The 21,013-nt window shown below is 39.9% G+C and overlaps 1 protein-coding gene and 1 pseudogene across 1 annotated transcript in view; both read right to left on the reverse strand.

The window, feature by feature from the left end:
• Positions 1-21,013, reverse strand: part of TMEFF1 (transmembrane protein with EGF like and two follistatin like domains 1) — a 121,712-nt gene that overhangs the window by 30,132 nt on the left and 70,567 nt on the right. Inside the window, exons 6-7 of the mRNA XM_062207868.1 lie at positions 4,032-4,180; positions 2,096-2,161 (exon numbers count right to left, since the gene is read on the reverse strand). Of these exons, the coding sequence (XP_062063852.1) occupies positions 2,096-2,161; positions 4,032-4,180 (215 nt within the window). The remainder of the gene's footprint in view (positions 1-2,095; positions 2,162-4,031; positions 4,181-21,013) is intronic.
• Positions 13,153-14,002, reverse strand: LOC133771220 (S-methyl-5'-thioadenosine phosphorylase-like; annotated as a pseudogene).

Here is a 21,013-nt window from a genome sequence, read left to right on the forward strand (position 1 = left end):
ATCTAGACCTGCTTCAGTTAACTAGATATTATCTCGCTGAGTCTCAACATTCCCTCTAGTCTAGTGCTCTTCTTACTGGAGAAATTGAAAAAAATCAAATACAATAACATGTATGAAAAATAAGTATGGGGCACGGCGCTGTGGCGTAGTGGGTAAAGCCTCCCTACAGTGCCGGCATCCCATATGAGCACTGGTTCAAGTCCCGGCTGCTCCACTTGCAATCCAGCTCTCTGCTATGGCCTGGGAAAGCAGTACAAGATGGCCCAAGTGCTTGGGCCCCTGCACTCACGTGGGAGACCAGGAGGAAGCTCCTGGCTCCTGGCTTCAGATCGGCACAGCTCCGGCAGTTGTGGCCAATTGGGGAGTGAACCAGCAGATGGAAGACCTCCCTCCCTCCCTCTCTCTTTCTCTCACTCCCTCTCTTCTCTCTCTCTCTCTCTGCTTCTCCTTCTCTCTGTTTGTAATTGTGACTTTCAAATAAATAAATAAATCTTAAGAAAGAAAGAAAGAAAGAAAGAAAGAAAGAAAGAAAGAAAGGAAGGAAGGAAGGAAGGAAGGAAGGAAGGAAGGAAGGAAGGAAGGAAGGAAGGAAGGAAGGAAGGAAGGAAGGAAGGAAGGAAGGAAGGAAGAAAGAAAGAAAAGTATGAATAACTATGGACTTGCAATCAAAGGACCTGGAATCCAGCCTCTACTCTGACCTTTACTAGAAATGAGACTTTGTGCAAATAAATCCTATGGCTTCTTTGAACACCACTGATTCTTTTGACAAGAATGGAGCACCTGCCTACATGCCAGACATTTTGCTTGGCATTAGGGATACAAAGTGGATATGACAGATATGGTCTCTCCTGGCCTCACAGAACTCATAGCCCAGAGGGGATACAGACGAGTAAAAAGACAATCATAACACAGCAAGTTAAGTGCTCAGAGGAGTATATAAGTGGCACACAATCTAGATTTAAGGGTCCAGGAATACCTGAATGTAAGTGACTTCTCAGCTAAGAACAAAAGGATGAGTGGGAGTTACTGAGGCAGAAGGAACAAGTTTCAAAGACTGGGAACAAAGGTTAAGTGTTAATAGTAGATTCTAGGGAAAAAAAGAGATTTTTTTTTTTTAAAGAATATAAGGCTACCTCAAAAAGTTCATGGAAAATAAAATTAGAAGATTATTGTATTTTGGTGCCTAAAATTTCAAAATCATAAACAGTTTTTATAATACACATTTTCCCTTCACTTTTTAAAAAATTATTTGACAGAGAGATACAGAGAAAGAGCTTGAATGCAGTGGTTCATTGCCCAATATCTGCAACAGCTGGGAGCCAAGAACTCAATCCAGCTTTCCCTAACATAGGTGGCAGGGACCCAATTACTTGCTGCTGGGCCGGTGCCGTGGATCAACAGGCTAATCCTCCACCTTGCGGCGCCGGCACCCTGGGTTCTAGTCCTGGTCGGGGTGCCGGATTCTGTCCCGGTTGCCCCCTTCCAGGCCAGCTCTCTGCTATGGCAGTGGAGGATGGCCCAAATGCTTGGGCCCTGCACCCCATGGGAGACCAAGAGAAGCACCTGGCTCCTGCCTTCGGATCAGCGCGGTGCGCCAGTCGCAGCGCACCAGCTGCGGGGGCCATTGGAGGGTGAACCAACGGCAAAAGGAAGACCTTTCTCTCTGTCTCTCTCTCACTGTCCACTCTGCCTGTCAAAAATAAATAAATAAATAAAATAAAATTACTTGCTGCTTCCCAGGTTCACCTTAGCAGGAAGCTAGACCTGGAAACACAGCCAAGACTCAAACCCAGGCACTCCAATATGTGACATGGACAACTTCACTAGCATCTTAACTGCTAAGCCAAACACCCGCACTACCATGCCCTTTCTGAAATGCATGAGAACCTAAAATTACCTCAATACATTTTCCAATTTTAAAAAACTACATGAGAACACTCCATAAATGGAAGCACCTTAGCTGTTTCAGTCATAACCAACTGCATAACATATATTACTACCGAGAGCAAAGCGGGAAGAATTGCTACAATGGAAAGTACTAAGGATAGCTAGTAAGCAATAGTTTGTCTACACTGAGAAAATCATGATTCAGTACCTTTCACATCTGGTCGATATTGTAGTCCATCATCTTTCTTTCCCAGCAAACTAGTGTCATCTGTCTCTATAAGAGAAAACAGTTTTCAGATTAAGATGCATACAATGCTAAAGTCACATAATCAAACTCCCAATTATTACAAATGCTCCAGGTCTTTCTTAACTCTCTGCTCACCCTGATCCCATTTCCTGTCCCCCCTTTTTCTAATTGACAGTTAACAGTCTACATATGTATTGTGCTCAACATGATGCTTTGAAGCACATAAACACTGTGGAATGGTTTCCACCATTCTCTTGGTCAGCTCTACCACATCTGTCTCGGGTCTCAGCACATCCTGGGTATGTAGGCTCTCTGCATGATTAACAGTTTAATTTCACTAGACTTCAGCTCAAATTTCACCTCCTTTAAAAGTCTTGTCTGTGCAAACTACAATAACACACACCTTGAAAAGGCTGACCTTTTCTCCGAGGAACAATAGCCCCAAGATTTACCTTCTTTCCTACCAACGTTTCCTTGGAAACCTCTGATTAAGAGACATGTGAAATCACAGTTGTGTTACTGAACATTCACTACAAAAAAATGACCCCTGATTTGTGAATCGCACCTGAGCCACAAATACCTGTTAGTATTTGGCTTCAGTTTTCCAGCATAAAGTGATGAGGCAAAGAGAAGGGACAGTCAGTTTTGGATGGAAAAATGATAGTGGAAGTAAGATAAAACTTGAGGACCAACCACTCTAAAGCAGACTAAATCTGTATGAATTTCTATTAAAATTCTCAAACTTGGGAAATTACCGTGAATTGGAAATTACAGAAAGAACCACCATTCAAACATGTACCAGTTCCACAGAGAAGATATTCTTCTTCTCAGCTATTCTTATCACTGTAAGTCTCAACACCACAACATGAAAGAAAAGCAAACCATACTTTTCATGATCAAAACTAGGTGGACTATGTCCTGACAAGGGACCTCTGTAGGCAACCAGCTTCCTCTCTGATGCTCACACCCAACTCCTATCTGGAAATTCTCTGACGAACTTCTTGGGCACACTTTGGTAGCTTGGACCACAGGTACTGCCATCAGTTACTCAGCATGTCACAAATAATTTAGTTACCGACATAAAGTACCAAACTTTGGCTTACAATCTTTTTCCCTTAGCTCAGACCAAAAAAAAAAATCTTTTTAAAATTTTCACAGAAGGGAGGGTAGAGGCAGGTAGAAGTCGTAAAGCCGGAAAGTCATACAGATTTTCAATTCTAACCCACGAGAATGTCCCTGATCCTCCTGTGTTCTTGAGGAACTGATCCATTATTCCTGTCCATTTGGGAACTACTAAGGAAGGAAGGCTTGACGTAGCCTTCAACTTCAGTGACTATAGACATTTCTAGTAGCAGGGGAAAACAAAAATTCATAGGGGATTATGGTTTCTAGACTATTAAAAAAAAACAAGACAGACAAACAATTTTAAATTGAAGGTAATATTTTCCATTATACTCTGTAACTTCACTGCAAAATCTATAATTGTACAAAACACAGGGAAAAACTACAGAGAAAATGTGAAAACTAAGTACTATACAATATGTAAAAAAAAGCTTAGAAATATATGATAACACTTAAAGTTTTACTACAATTCAAATAAGCTAAGTCTTAAATAGCTATACACATAAATTTGAGATCACCTTGGAACTGCATCTATAACTGCATATTAGAATCAGCTTCGTAACTAAATAAATTACTAAGAAACGTGTTTTATGTCTTGAGAAGATGAAAATAAATGAAAAACATATTTAGATTAGTAACAGAAGAAATTCTGAAATATGTGGTAACAAAAGATAAACCTTCAGGGATTTGTTTTACAAATTTGGAAGACTGCCAAATAAGATTACAGAAATATAACATTAAAGACACATCTCTGGATGGGTGGAATGGGTTTTACCTTTGCAATAGCCAAGATGCCTTATATCAATTTGTTCTTGTTTTATACAAGATGCCTCTCGAACAAAACAGGGATTGTTATAGGAACTCCCATCAGAAGCACACACAGGATTAAGACTGTATCCACTGCAATCTATATTACATACACACCTGTTGGGAAAGACAACAATTACCTATATTTTACAATACAAGGTTTTACAGTTCTGTAACAACAGGGGGAAAAAGCAACTCTTCCTGTTTTTCCGCTTTCTGTAACAGAAGTCAATATTATGTTTTTAAGTCATTGATAAAAGTTTAACTAAAGTGAAAATTAAATCAAAATTTTCTTTCAGGACAGGATTTGTAGATAATTCAACTAGATATTATTGTTCCAATGGCTTCTCTAGAATTTTCTTATCTAGAAAAAATAATCAGGAGATGTCAATTAACAGTATTAATTAAAAAAGCAAAATGGCATTAATAAAAAAGCAAAATTATGAGTCAAAGGTTATGAGTCTAAATCCTATCCCTACTAAATTATCAGATTTACCAATCTAGATTTTTCTTCTCTTAGTCTTGTCTGTAAAATAGAGATGAAAATAATAATAGTAATTATCATTTTGTTTTGTCTGTAAAATAGATGATAATAATTATATGCATACCTCATCAAATAGCTGGGAAGACTACAAAAATCATAGATACTAAATATGTAAAAAAGAAACACGAAACACTCAATGTATTCTCTAGCTACAAATCCACCTATATAACTGAGTGTGCAGGCAACACTGATCACCCTACTATCGAGAAGCCCAACAAAGTCCAAGGCATATTTTTCTCTAAGAAATAGTAAAACCTAGCTGGGAATGGGAAAATAAAACCAATCCAAAAAAAGACCCCTGTTTCCAGCAACATCTTAAATTAGGAACCTTTACTAAAACTACCATTGAAAATAACAGAAAGTACTAGATAAACCATTCTCTTCAATGCATTCATAACCAGGTGAGAAAGCCAGGACTATTCAGGACAAAGCCAAATGAAAGCAGGTATAAAGAAAAGACAATTGAATGCTCCATAGGCTCTGATTTTCACTCGGAAGGCGTTTGCCAGACCTGGCAAATTCAATTATCAAACGTATGCCCTTGCAGGCCTCTGGGAACAGGGGACTACTAACACTGAACCACCTACACTAGGAAGTCTGGAGGGCTCAGAGGAGCTGGAACCACAAACGGCAGGAGGGCAAACAGAAATGAGCTGCCATTTCCCAAAGAGACTGTTTCAAAAAGAAAGAGACTATCCAGAGCCATGGCATTCATTGAAGAGAGCATAAAAGCACCTCCCCCAAGAGTTCAAACCCACAAGCCAGCCTTCACATGGGTATTTACAACTTAAAATACTATTTGGGGAACCAGCGGTGTGGGGTAGAGGGTAAAGCCAGCGCCTGTAGTGCATCTCATATGGGTGCTGGTTCGAGTCCTGGTAGCTTCACTTCCCATCCAGCTCTCTGCTATGGCCTGGGAAAGCAGCAGAAGATGGGTCAAGTCCTAGGGGCCCCTGCACCTTCATGGGAGAACCGGAGGAGACTCTTGGCTCCTGGCTTCGGATTGGCCTAGCTTTGGCCGTTGTGACTATTTGGGGAGTGACCAGCAGATGGAAGACCTCTCTCTCTCTCTCTGCTTCTGCCTCTCTGTAATTTTGCCTTTCAAATAAATAAATAAGTAAATAAATCTATCTTAAAAAAATACTATTTGGTTGTTCCAAAAAACCTCATGGCCTGGATTCATCTTAAGGGGTCAAGAACTAGAAGGGGCCAAGGCAACCGACAGAAGCAAATGCAACCTTTTTTGGAGAAACTTACCTTTGTCCAGACCTCAAAGATTTTCTACAGACAATTCTGAGAAAAATAAGCAGAGCTTCCTCCCTCTTCTCTCTCTGCCCCCCTCACTCTCTCTCTCTCTCTCTCTCACACACACACACAATCACACACACATACACAAATTGAAGAAATTTTTAAAAGAACCAAACAGAATTCCCATGAATGTATACTATGAGAAACAAAATAATTCAGTGAATGGACTTAATACCAGATAAAACAAACTAAGGGAGATGCAGTGAACTGGGGGACTGGAATTGTTGTCTAGGCCACAGACATCAAAGAAAAGGATCAGATGAAGAAAACATGAAGAGACATAAGAGACCATAAAAATCTGATTGAAATTCCAAGGGGAGAAGAGAATGAAGCAGGGCAATATTCTTGCAATTTCCTTTTGAGTTTTCTAAAACCTACCCAAAAAAAAAAAAAATCACTAATCTAAATTTCCAAGAAGTCCCAACAAGATTTTAAGAATGATCCCCATCACTAGAATATCAAGTAGATTGTTCTAGCAAAAAAGGAGAATTTTTTTTTTAAGATTTATTTATTTACCTGAAAGGCAGAGTCACAAAAAGGCAGAGGCAGAGAGAAAGAGAAAGAGAGACAGTCTTCCATCCACTGGTTCACTCCCTGGTTGGCCGCAACGGCAGAAGCTGCACCAATCTGAAGCCAGAAGCTTCCTCTGGGTCTCCCACACAGGTGCAGGGGCACAAGGACTTCAGCCATCTTCTACTGCTTTCCCAGTCCATAGCAGAGAGCTGGATCAGAAGTGGATCAGCTGGGACTCGAACTAGCACCCATATGGGATGCCGGCACTGTAGGCGGCGGCTTTACCCACTACGCCACAGCGCCAAGCCGGCTAATTTTTAAGTTGATATTTTGTATGGCCCACAAATGATAATATAAATATCCAATTGGCCCTTGGCAAAATAAAAAAGAAAAAGAAAAAGAAAAAAAAAAAAAAAAAAGGCTTCCCTGCTCTAAAGGCTGTAGAAAAATTATACCAGCGCCAGTTACACTCCCAGCTGCTCTTTCAATCTAGCTCTCTGCTAATGGCCTGGGAAAGCAGTGGGAGAGGGCCCCAGTGCTTGGGAGGCAGCAGATTATGTAGTTTGGTGTTCCTGACACCCCCCTGAGAGACCCAGAGTGAGTCCTAGGCTCCTGGTATGGGCCTGGCCCATTTTAGCCATTGCAAGCATTTTGGGAGTAAATCAGGGAATGGAAGAACTTTCTCTTTGTCTGTATGATTCTCTGCCTTTCAAATAAAAATAAAAAATGAACAATTTTTAAAAGAACTCAAAATCAACCAAAAGCCAAACAATGTATTACAAATGGATATATATATATATAGTGAAACTATAAAGAACAGAAAAGAATGAGTTTATACAAAATGCAGTATAGCACATGAGTGGGCAAAAGACTACAGTAGGAGACTAGACAAGACCCTGAAATGTTGATAAAATTCTATTTCTTGGCATGGGAAGCAAGATTCACAAATGCTCACATTATTTTTGTGCATTAAACCAAATAAGCAAGTTTTCATTTACCTTTGAATACATGCTATATACTTCACAATTTTAAAATTAAGCCATCACAAAAAAACCTTAAAATTCATGATAAGAATAATCACTAATGTTAAGTTAAATATAATGTACCAAAAAATTTAATTACAGGAAAACAAGAATAACCAGAGAATGAACTGGGAAGTTAGCTAATCGGAGAAGATGAGTTCAGGTAACACTTTGGTTAAGAGGAGGGGAGCACAAACAAATGGGGAAAGCAACAATCTACTCTTGTGTGGGTAAAAACAAGTGCCCAAACATTTAGTCATAGTTCCTCTGTATCTGAACAAACACTGAAAGAGTGCTACAGCTGAAAAGGAGCTGAGAAAGCCGTGGATTCCAGTCTTCAGGCAATGCAGGGCTCCTCTCAGCACTATCTGTGACCTCACTGACTCATAGCTCCTGCCGGAGCATCTGTAATGAAGAAATGCCTGATACCTGACCACGGCAGTACATTTCACAATGGAGTAAATGCCCTGGATTGAGCCAGAAAGCTGCATCCCAGTAACTCTGTTCAGATCAGATTCTACCCACTGTCTCCAATCTTGGCCTGTGAATCTATACATAATAAGCCAAAAATATCATCCAGAATTTCCCTTTAGTCAAAGATAATCCTCATATTGCATGTAATTTTGTGCTTATCGGGACTAGACCTCTCACGTTTATTCAATAATGCCTTATGTGTTGGGGCCAGCATTCTGGTGTAACAGGTTAAGCTGCCACCTGCAATGCCAGCATCCCATATGGGCACCGGTTTGAGTCCTGGCTGCTCCATTTCCAATCCAGCTCTTTGCTAATGTGCCTGCAAAAGCAGCAGAAGATGGTCCAAGTCTCTGGGCCCCGGCAGCCATGAGGGAGACCCAGATGAAGGTCCTGGCTCCTAGCTTCAGCCTGTAACCCAGCAGTTACAGTGATTCGGGGAGTGAACCAACGGATGAAAGATCTCTCTTTATTTCTCTCTCTCAATAACTCTTTCAAAAATAAATAACTAAATACTTTTAAAAATACCTCATTTGTTATAGTGCTCAAACGTCCCAATCTTATTGATCATGTTCCAGCTTTGGTATCTCTTAATATGTGAGGCCAAGAACGAAACAGTGATTACAAAAGAGTAAAATTATTATCTTAATGAATACCATGCATACAGTCAGGATTGTATTAATGTTTCCAGTAGCTACATCAAACTTTAAATCCATACTGAGGTTCTTAAATATACCTATCTCTGTATGTATGTATGGTCTGCAAAACATAGTTGGTTATCCTCTGGATCCCAACGTTAGAATTTTACTTTTATCTTTATCACATTTAGATTATCTAGAGGCCAGCATTGTGGCGCAGCAGGTTAAAGCCCTGGTCTGAAGCGCCAGCATCCCATATGGGTGCCAGTTCTAGTCTCGGCTGCTGCTCTTCCGATCCAGCTCTCTGCTATGGCCTGGGAAAGCAGTACAAGACAGCCCAAGTCCTTGGGCTCCTGTACCCGGAAGAAGCTCCTGACTCCTGGCTTCGGATCAGCACAGCTCCAGCTGTTGCAGCTATCTGGGGAGTGAACCAGCAGATGGAAGACCTCTCTCTCTGTCTCTACCTCTCTGTAACTCTTTCAAATAAATAAAATAAATCTTTTATAAAAATTTAGATTTTTTAAAATCTAAGTATGTTGAAATCTTCTGGACTGTAATTCTATCATCTAATATATTTCTTAAGTATACATATTCATAATTTCACATGAATACTTTGTGCTTTTATCCATTCATCAATAAAAGCACTGACTAGAATAGTTGATAAAGACAGAGCTATGTGTCATTTCCTTGGAAACCTACTTTTACCACTTATAAAAAAATTAATCCATTACTTTATTAATGTTCATTTTATTTAAAAAGCAGAGGGAGAGAGAGACAAGGATAAATTTTCCAACTATTGGTTCACTCCCCAAATACCAGCAACAGCAGGGGCTGAGCCCAGAATTCAATCCAATTTTCCCTCATGGGTGGCAGGGACCCAAGTACTTGAACTATTATCTGATACCTCCCTGGGTGCACAGTATCAGGAAGCTATGCATCAGAAGTGGAATTGAACCAAGCTCTCCAATATGGGATGCAAGCATCCCAAATGGCAACTTAACCATGTACCACATGCCCATCCCATTGAATTGCTTTTTTTATATATAAAAACTGTTGAGCTTTCCTGATTTTCTTTTAAAAATATTTATTTATCTATTTGAAAGTCAAAGTTCTTACCCCTAATGGTAGAGTTGGAAACGTGCCAGGGGATTCCAATTCAATCCCATCAAGGTGGCATGTACCAATGCCAACTCACTAGTCAAAGTGATCAGTTTCAGTTCATATTGATCATAATGATAGGATTAAGTGTCAAAGGGATCACATAAACAAGACTCGTGTCTGCTAATAATAACTGATAGAATTAAAAAGGAGAGAATGATGCTACATGGGAAGCAGGATACACAGCAGACTCATAGAACGGCAAGTGTCCTAAACACCACTCTGGCCTCAGAATCAGCCCTTAAGGCATTTGGATCTGGCTAAAAAAGCCCATGTATTTCAGGCATGGAAAGCCAAGACACTCTGGTAAAAAAAAATGACCTAAATGAAAGATTTCTGTGAGTGAGATCCCAGCAGAAAGAACAGGCCATCAAAGAAGGAGGTGCCTTTCTTTGAAGGGAGGAGAGAACTTCCACTTTGATTATGGCATTGTCTAAGATCGGAGTTGGTGAACTCAAGAGGCTTCCATAGCCCTGGCAGCTCATGACAAGAGCCTCAGCTGATTACTGACGTCATAAATAAGAGTGTCAATTGTTAAATCAAAACAGGAGTCACTGTGCACTTACTCCCCATGTAGGATCTCTGTCCTTAATGTGTTGTTCTATGAGAATTAATGGTATAACTAGTACTCAAACAGTACTTTATACTTTGTGTTTCTGTGTGGGTGCAAACTGTTGAAATCTTTAATTAGTATATACTAAATTGATCTTCTGTACATAAAGATAATTGAAAATGAATCTTGATGAGGAATGGGATAGGAGAGGGAGTGGGCGATGGGATGGTTTGCAGGTGGGAGGGTGGTTATGGGGGGAAAAAGCCGCTATAATCCAAAAGTTGGAAATTTATATTTACAAAATAAAAGCTAAAAAAAAAAAAGAAAGTCAAAGTTACAGAAAGGGGTGGGGGGAGAGACACAGATCGATCAATCTTCCATCTGCTGATACATTCCCCAGATGGCCACAACAGCTAGTACAGGGCCAGGCCAAAGCCAGGAACTTCATCAGGGTCTCCCATGTGTATAGGAGGGGCCCAAGCACTTGAACCATCTTCCACTGCTTTTCCAAATATGATTGGAAGGGAGCTAGATCAGAAGCAGAGCAACCAGGACACTGGGACATGAAAGGGCACCCATATAGGATGAGGGCACTGCAGGTGGCGGCTTTACTCATTAAGCCACAACACAGGCCCCCAATTAATCCCTTTTAAGGAAAGTTATTAACCAGCTGGAACTGCAAATATCACCTGCCCCGCCTTTCTATGTCACGTATACCAAATCAGAATGATGAATCTCTCGCTCAGAGTCATAGAATAATTACAGCTCAGCTAGGATCCTGTCATCTTATTATACAATCAGAAAATAAAATGAGGTCAGCTTTGGCATACCTTGTTCTTAATAATCCCACTAATATTAAAAAGCTCAACATGTGCCCACAGTTAAACAGAAAATTTAAAAGAAACTTAATGCTAAAAGGTTACTGGGGGTCAAAGATTGCAAATGGTTTTCCCATTACCAAAGCTGACAACATGCTTTCTGTATTCAACAATGTCCAAAGATCTCTCTCATTACGTAAACAAAACCTGAGGTATTAAATTAACTGTGAACCCACTCTGCTCACAATTTGTCAAGGAAATGCCCCACTTCTCCTCAGGTTTTTGCTGCTTTCCCATTTTCTTCTCAAGGCCCAGCAGAAAGGAAAAAAAGAAAATGAGACTTTCCTTTGCAGACTTTTTTGATCCCTACAATATGACGCAAGGTCTGTATAAAAAGTCCCATGACACTGCCCCCTAGAAATGGGCTTTCTAGGTTCAATCTACTTTTTCTAATTCTTTATAACAGGACTTGCTAAGATGGGGCCAGCATTGTGGCACTTGCGGATTATGCAGGTAAAGCCTGCAATGCTAGCATCCCACGTGGGCACTATTTGGAATCCAGCTGCTCCACTTTCAATCTACCTCCCTGCTAATGCGCCTGAGATAACAGCTGAAGAGGACCCACGTAACTGACTGCCTGCCACCCATGTTTGATACCTATATAGAGTTCCAATCTCCTGGCTTCTGCCTGGCCCAGCCCTGACTGTTTTGACTATTTGGGGACTGAACAAATCAGATGGAAACTTCCCTCATGAGTATAGATGCAAAAATTCTCAACAAAATATTAGCCAATGGAATCCAACAACACATCAGAAAGATCATTCACCCGGATCAAGCGGGATTTATTTTTTTTTTACAACTTTATTATTTGATTATATTCACTGTAGAAAACCATGAAGATACAGAAAGATTCAAAAAAAATAAAAATTAGCCAGTATCTCCTCTCCCAAATATAATAAAAGATTTTGTATACTTCCTTCTAGTCTTTCTGTACATTAACATGGCATTTTAAAACAAGTACTGTAAAATGCATAGTTTTTCATATTATAAAACAATCATTTCTTTTAGATTTCAAATATAATGTGAAAACATGATTTTCAGTTGACTGCTTCACAATTAAACCACAAATTATCTTCAATTGTTGGATAATTCATATTGTTTTGAAAATTTGCTATATTAACATACTGTTCAAAATTCTTATTTATACATGTATGTGATAATTTCTGAAGGAGAAATTCCTAAGATAATCTACATAACAAAATGCCTATTTTTTTTAAGATTTATTTATTTTACTTGAAAGTCAGAGTTACACAGAGGAGAGGCAGAGAGAGAGAGAGAGAGAGAGAGGTCTTCCATCCGTTGATTCATTCCCCAATTGGCTGCAAAGGCCAGAGCTGCACCAATCCGAAGCCAGGAGCTAGGAGCTTCCTCAGGGTCTTCCACGCAGGTGCAGCGGCCCAAGGATCTGGGCCATCTTTTACTGCTATCCCAGGCCATAGCAGAGAGCTGGATGGGAAGTGGAGCAGCTGGGACTCAAACTGATGCCCATATGGGATGCCAGTGTTTCAGGCCATGGCTTTAACCCACTGCACCACAGCACCGGCCCCCTTGCCTATATATTTTTGAGCTTGTTGATACATTTTATCAAACTGCTCTCCAAAGATTGTACCAATTTACAGTCACATCAGTAAGTAGTCAGAGTCCCATTTCTTCCTCAAAGTCCTTGGTAACACAAGAAACTAGTTAATATTTGCCAGCCTTTACTGCTACAAATTTAATAAACAGAGAGAAGAATGGTATCTTGTTTTATTTTAAAATGTAAGATTTTTACCCACATGTGGACTGGGCACTTGCTTTTTCTCTCATGTTGTGAAGTAGTCCAGGTCTTCCAGGAGGAGTCTTGAGCATTTGTAGTGTACTCTCTTTCCTACATGTGTTTTTCTCTCCCAGCCAAGTGCATGAAAGCTGCACATCTTTCTCAGGTATTTTTTCTCAGGTTAGGCAGAAATTCCCACAATGACTTGAATTACAAAGTCACCTTTTTTTTTAGGCAGCCGTGTTATTTTAATGTCTTGGTAATAAAATGGAAAACTGGGCAATATTCTTCAAGTTGTGGAGGGTTTTGGACATTCTGTGGACCTTATCTGAGGTATGGTGGTGAGGAATAAACTTTTGGCTTTTTTGGCATTTTCTTTCAGGGTCTTTAAAACCCGGTCCACTGAAACCACTTCCTTGTGCTCCTTCCAGCAATCGTAATCTGTTGCCAGTGCAAAACTTGCATAGCAAATTCCAGCATCTTTGGCAAGAACCACCTCGGGAACACTGGTCATATTGATAACATCCACTCTCCAGGTGCAGAACATGAAGCTTTCTGCCCAGGAGCTAAAATGAGGTTCCTCAGTTGTGACCACTGTCCCCTTCGAGTGGCACTGGAGTCCCAGCTTCGCAGTCTCTATGAGGACCTCTCTTGTTTTGGGACAAAACGGCTCAGCCATTGGAATATGGCACAGTCCACTGGCACAGGAATGACTTCCATCATAGAAGGTCTGAGGCCCTGTCATGGTCCTGTTGATGAACGGATGGATAATGATGATATTACCGGGCTGAATCTCCTCCCTCAAGGAGCCACAAGCTGTGGTCACTATGACATGTGTACAACCCTCCTCCTTCAAAGCCCAGATGTTAGCCTGGTAGTTGACTTTGGAAGGATGATGCTGTGCTGCCTCCCATGCCTGGAGAGGAGGACGCAATCAACATTTGTTATTTTCTCCAAAATTAAGGCATCAGATGGCTTGCCAAATGGTATATCCACATATTTTTCAGTTTTTCCTTCTAAAATTTCTGGATCATCCAGGCCTGCTGCACCAATTACTCCAATATTCACGGCAGTGGTGGTGGCAGCATGTAAGGCCATGTCTGCAAGGGGCAGAAGCTGCACACAGGGCCAGTGCACAGGGCAGCGCAAAGGCGGCAATGAGCAGTGCAGAGTCCTGGGCTGCCTGGCCCAGCCTCTTCTCTCAAGTGGGATTTATCCCTGGTATGCAGGGATGGTTCAAAATTCACAAATCAATCAATGTGACACATCACATTAACAAACTGCTGAACAAAAACCATATGATTATCAACAGATGCAGAGAAAGCATTTGATAAAATACATCGTTTCATGATGAAAACATTAAACAAACTGGGTATATAAAGAACATCTGTCAACACAATCAAGGTTATTTATGACAAACCCACGGCCAGCATGCTATTGAATGGGGAAAAGATTCAGAACCAGACAAGGATGCCCACTCTCACCATGCTATTTATGATAGTCCTGGAAGTTTTATCCAGAACCATTAGGCAAGAAAAAGAAATCAAAGGGATACAAATTGGGAAACAGGAAGTCAAACTATCTCTATTTGCAGATGACACGATTCTATATATAGGGGATCCACAAAACTCCAATAAGAGACTACTAGAACTCCTAAAAGAGTTCGGTAAAGTGGCAGGATATAAAATCAACACACAGGGGTTGGTACTGGGTGCAGCAGGTTAAAGCCCTGGCCTGCAGCATGGGCATCTCATATGGGTGAAGGCTCAAATCCTGGCTGCTGCACTTCTGATCCCAAGTGCTTGGGTCCCTGCACCCATGTGGGATACCCAGAAGAACTGGTTTCTGGCTTTGGATTGGCTCAGCTCCAGCCATTGCAGCCATTTGGTGAGTGAACCAGCATATGAAGACACTCTCTCTCTCTCTCTCTCTCTAATTCAATATTTAAAATAAATAAATCTTTTACAAAAAAAAATCAACACAAAAAAATCAATAGCCTTTGTACACACAGACAACGCCACAGTTGAGAAAGAAGTTCTAAAATCAATCCCATTCACAATAGCTACAAAAAAATTCAAATACCTTGGAATAAATTTAACCAAGGACATCAAAGATCTCTACAATTAGAATTAAAAACATTAAAGAAAGAAATAGAAGAAGATACAAAAATCTTCCATGTTCATGGACTGGAAAAATCAATATCAACAAAATGTCCATACTACAAAAAGTAATTTACAGATTCAGTGCAATCCCATCAAAACACCAAAGACTCTTCTCAGATCTAGAAAAAAAATAATGCTGAAACTCATATGGAAACACAGAAGACCCCAACGAGCTAATGCAATTTTACGCAATAAAAACAAAGCCAAAGACATCACATTACCACATTTTGACATACAACAGTGAAGTTATAATCAAAACAGCCTGGTACTGATACAAAAACAGAAGGATAAACCAATGGAACAAAACAGAAATGCAAGAAATCAACCCACACACATCTATAACCAATTTATCTTTGAAAAAGGAGCTAAAATGAATCATTGGAGCAAGGACAGTCTCTTCAACAATGGTGGTGGGAAAACCAGATCTCCATGTCTAGAAGTATGAAGACCCCTACCTTACACCTTAAACAAAAATTCATTCAAAATGGATCAAAGACCTAAATCTCTGACCTGATACCATCAAATTATTAGAAAACATTGGGGAAATCCTGCAAAACATTGGCATAGGCAAATAGCTCTTGGAAAAGACCACAGAGGCACAGGAAGTCAAAGCCAAAATTAATAAATAGGATTATACCAAACCGAGAAGTTTCTGCACTGCTAAGGAAACACTCAGCAAAGTGAAGAAGCAACCAACAGAATGGGAGAAATTCTTTGTAAACTATGTAACTGATAAAGAATATATTCAAGAGCTCAAGAAACTACAACAAAACAAACAACCCAGTTAAGAGATGGGTAAAAGACTTAGACATTTTTCAAAAAAGAAAATTCAAATAGCCAACAGATACTTGAAAAAATGTTCAAAATCATTAGCCATCAGGGAATACAAATCAAAACTACAATGAGGTTTCACCTCACTCCCCATTAGAATGGCTTTCATACAGAAGTCAACAAACAAATGCTGGCGAGGATGTGGGGAAAAGATACCCTAACCCACTTTGGGGAATTTAAACTGATAAAGCCACTATGGAAAACAGTATGGAGATACCTCAGAAATCTAAACACAGACCTATCATATGACCCAGCCATCCCTCTCCTGGGAATTCACCCAAGGGAAATAAAATCAGCATATGAAAGAGCTATCTGTACCCCCATGTTTACTGCAGCTCAATTCACAATAGCTAAAATATGAAATCAACCCAAAAGTCCATCAACTGGATAAAAAAAAAAAAAAACCTATGGGATATATCCCTCATGGAATATTACACAGCAGTTAAAAATGAAATTCTGTCTTTTTCAACAAAATGGATAAAACTGAAAAACATCATACTTACTGAAATAAGCCAGTTCCAAAAGGACAAATACCATATGTTCTCCCTGATCTGTGTTAACTAAAGAGTACCTAAAAGGTAATCTATAAAAGTGAAATTGACACTCTGAGATGTGATGACTTTGAACAGCTCTTGTCTCAGCTGCTGAAGAACATTTTTATACAATTTGTTGAACTCTTTACTTAGTACAGAGTTAAACTTTTGTGTATAAAGTTAATTGAAAACACATCTTAGTTAAAAAAAAAAAAAACAAGAATGGGAATCGGAGAGCGAGGAAGAAGAAGGGTAGGAATAAAAGTACAGTGGGAAGAATCACTATGTCTCTAAAGTTATATTTATGAAATACATGAAATTTGTATTTCTAAAATATAAAGTTCCTGAGAAAAAAATCATATGGAATATCTCTGTCTCTTTCCTCATTCTGTGTAACTTGTTTTTCAAATAAATAAAAGTAAATCTTTAAAATACATATATTTAAAAAGGAGTTGATACACAAATATCAGTGGCTTCACTGTTGACATGAAATAGCAGACTTCTAGTATAAATAAACATAGCCTGATCTGAATATACAGGCTACAATATTTCTAGTGAATCTATGTTCATTGCCATAGATATTTTTAACATATCAAAATAAAACAAGGCTTTTAAAAGCATACTCCAAATTCCTAATTACTGTACTGAACATTAAATCCAAATACATGTTTGTTCTAACTGGCGCAACAACAAAAACAATATTTGAGAATGATTATTCTGATGGTTCTACATAAGCTACTGTCACTGTGACAGTAAAGTGAAAAACAGGACCAGCAGAATACAGCTGTTCTAATCAAGCAAGGAAACATACAAAAGTCATTTCAAAAAGAAATGTGGTAAAGTTAACAGATTTTCTGATACATTCCTAGTAGTAAAGAAAAATGAGAAAATGGTAATTAAAAAAGATGACCCAAAGAAGGGAAGCTCTTCTTCCTCTTCAATATGCTCCAAGGAATGAGGAAAATTTTAAATTATATAAATAAAGTAATAAAGGAAAGGGTCAAAGTCAAATGCTTCACTAGCAAAGCAGACCTCTTGTTTGTAGAAATGATGGATAGAAAACAAAAATGTGAAGAAAATGAAGAAACAATGAAAATAAAAGTAATTAATAAGAAATAACAAAGGGAAAAAGAGCACAGTTTAATGGAATAAAGACACTACATGCTGCCACTTTAGGCCGTGTGTGTGTATGTGTGCATGTATGTGTGTGTTATATACATATAATTGATGGGTTGTTTAAAGCGAGGATTGGCAAGCTACAGCAGATCCAGACCAAGGACTGGTTTTGTACACTCACAAGTTAAGACTGGGTTTTACGTCTTTAAAGAGGTGGGTTTGATAGAGATCAGCCCATTTCAGGAAAAAAAAATTGCTCACCTTTGATTTAAGGGAGTAAAGTGAGCAAATTTCAGATGGGTGGAAAAAAAAAAAAAAACATGATTAACACAAGAGAATATTTAAAACTATTTCAGGAACAGGAAAAGGCTCAGCAACCATAGAGACTTACTGTACCAATCCAGAAAGGAGAAACCAGTAATTGCTGACTTAATGTGTGGCATCCCTTAATAGTAGCTCAGCCAGGAAATGCCACAATCAAGGGGAGGTAAAAAGACAGTGCTCCTCTGTAGGATGCTCCTCACTGCAGCCAAGACTAAGAACTCTGGGAACAACCCATCACTACTGTCTCCAATGGTATGTGTGGAAAGAAAATTAAATTAGCATCTCAAATGTGGCTCCAGGAGGAAAAGTTTCAACTCTACAGGCCACAGCAACTACAGCTCACAGTGATTACAGGTGCCTGCCAACCCATAACAGCAGCAGAGGGCCGGGTGCCCAAATCACAGAAGGGTGCACTCGAAAAGAAATCACTCTTTAGTGATTATGCCAGCTTCCAAACACTTTAACAAGCACTGACTTGGCACCTAGTGTGAGGGTGTAGCCACATTGCCTTCATTTAATCCTGACAATTACAAATTATCAATAGGAAAATGGAATATGAAAGCTTAAAAGCTAAGGGAGAAGTTGAGACAGTGTTTTCACTGTTTCGTACAACAAATATCTGAGCATGGATGCTGCCAAATGAAACAGGTTAAGGAGGTTATTTCCCTAATTGACATCCCCTCCCTTTTCTCCAACAAACCGGGGGCACTCCTGCCTCAGGGCTTTCTCTGCTCACACACCTCTTGTCCCCAGACACCCACCTAGTTCAATCCCTCACCTCCAAGTTTCTTCTCAAAAGAATGGCTAAAAGCTAAACCACTAACCTCTATATAAGAAGTGAGAAAAAAACAATTGGGGGAAAAAATTCAATGAAAACAAAAAGGAGAAGAAAGGTAGGATGGGAAGAATCATTATGCTCTTAAAACTGCATATATGAAATTTGTTCCCTTTATATAAATAAAAACAAATATAATTTAAAAAGAAAACAAGGGAAATATGAGTCAACAGAAATAAAAAAGGCAAAACAGAAGATCAATTAAGCGAAAAGCTGATTCTTTAAAACGACTTTAAAATCAACAAAGCAGGCTCTTTTATAAGTTTTCTTTCTGGGACAAAAAGTAAAAGAAAAAACAATATGGGGGACCAGCACTATGGCAGAGTGGGTTCAACCTTCGCCTGCGGCGCTGGAACCAGTTCAAGTCCTGGCTGCTCCTCTTCTGATCCAGCTCTCTGCTAATGGCCTGGGAAAGCAACAGAAGATGGCCCAAGTGTTTGGGCCCCTGTACCCACATGTGAGATCCAGAAGAAGCTCCTGGCCCCTGGCTTCAGATTGGCCCAGCTCTGGCTGTTGAAGCCATTTGGGGAGTGAACCAGTCGATGGAAGACCTCTCTGTTTCTGTAACTCTGCCTCTCAAATAAATCAATCTATATTGTATATATATATATATATATATATATATACACACACATATATATACACACACTCACACACACACATACACACACATACTGATAATACATATCAGGAATGAAAAAAGATGGAAAGTTTAATGGGATTATTATATAAAAGGTAATAAACTTCATGCCATCAAGTATGGAAATCTAGGAAAAACGAACAACTTTGAAAATATATTAATTGAGCAGGTGGCTCTTAAGATGCCGATATCCCACTTCAGAGGAGCTGGGTTTGGTCTCCAGTTTCAATTCCTGACTCCAGTTTCCTGACAGTGCAGACCCTGGGAGGCAGCTGTAATAGCTCAAAAAACTGGGTTCCTGCTGCTGATGTGGAAGATCTGGATTGCATTCCTGGCTCCCAGCCCAATCCCAGCTGCTCTGAGCATTTGAGAAATGAAGCAGTGGATCAGATCTTTCTTTCTCTCTCAAGTTAAAAAAATTTTTTTCTTTAATATTAATTATCAGGTTTGGCCAAAAAAAAAAAAAAAAGAAATAGAAGCTAAAGGATCCTATAATCATTAAAGACACTAAAGTAACAAGTTTTTTTTTTTAAGTTCCTTAAAATAGCATCAGATTCAGGCATTTTTTTTTTAATTTGAAAGGCAGAGAAAGAGGAGGAGACAGAGAGATATTCCATCTACTGGTTCACTACCCAAATGACCACAAAAGCCAGGGCTGGGCCAGACCAAAATCAGGAGCCAACAGCTTCTTCTGGGACTCCCACATGGGTGGCAAGGTCCCAAAGACTTGGGCCATCTTCCACTGCTTTCCCAGCTGCATTAACAGGGAGCTGGATCAGAAGTGGAGCAGCTGGAATTCAAGCCAATGTCCATATGAAATGATGGCACTGCAGGCAGTGGCTTAACCTGGTATGCCACAACACCAGCATGACAAGGATTCTTAAGGCAAAGTATATGAATATTTTCATGGCTCAAGAGGCTGTCATATTTTTTGAAGACTTATTTATTTGAGAGGCAGAGTTACAGAGACAGTGAGTGAGTAAGTGAGGGAGGTAGGGAGGGAGGAAGAGAAAGAGAAGGAGAAAGAAAGATTTTCCATCAACTGGTTCACTCCCCAAATGGCTACAACAGCCAGTGCTGGGCCAGGATGAAGCTAGAAGCTTGGAACTCCATCTGGGTCCCCCACATGGGTGGCAAAGACCCCAAGGCCATTTTCTGCTGCTTTCCCAGTTACATTAGCAGGGAAATGGAAAGTAGAGCAGCTGGGAGAGGTTAGAACTCAGCCTCCCCAGTTCTGCCCCACTGTGTCTTCTCTAGGGAAGGGAGATAGTCTGGAAATTGAGTTAAATCACTGGTGGTGGCCAATGATTGTTCCCTAAATAAGACTCAGTTAAAAAACTAGAACAAGGGGCCGGCGCTGTGGTATAGTGGGTAAAGCTGCTACCTGCAGTGCTGGCATCCCATATGGGCGCTGGTTCGAGTCCTGGCTGCTCCACTTCTGATCCAGCTCTTTCTTATGGCCTGAGAAAGAAGTAGAAGATGGCCCAAGTCCTTGGGCCCCTGCACCCTCGTGGGAGACCCGGAAGAAGCTCCTGGCTCCGGATTGGTGCAGCTCCAGCCATTGTGGCCATCTGAAGAGTGAACCAGCAGATGGAAGACCTCTCTCTCTCTCTCTCTCTCTCTCTCTCTGTGTGTGTGTGTATAACTCTTTCAAGTAAATAAATAAAT

Source organism: Lepus europaeus, chromosome 12 (genome assembly GCF_033115175.1).
Source record: "Lepus europaeus isolate LE1 chromosome 12, mLepTim1.pri, whole genome shotgun sequence".
NCBI lineage: Eukaryota > Metazoa > Chordata > Mammalia > Lagomorpha > Leporidae > Lepus > Lepus europaeus.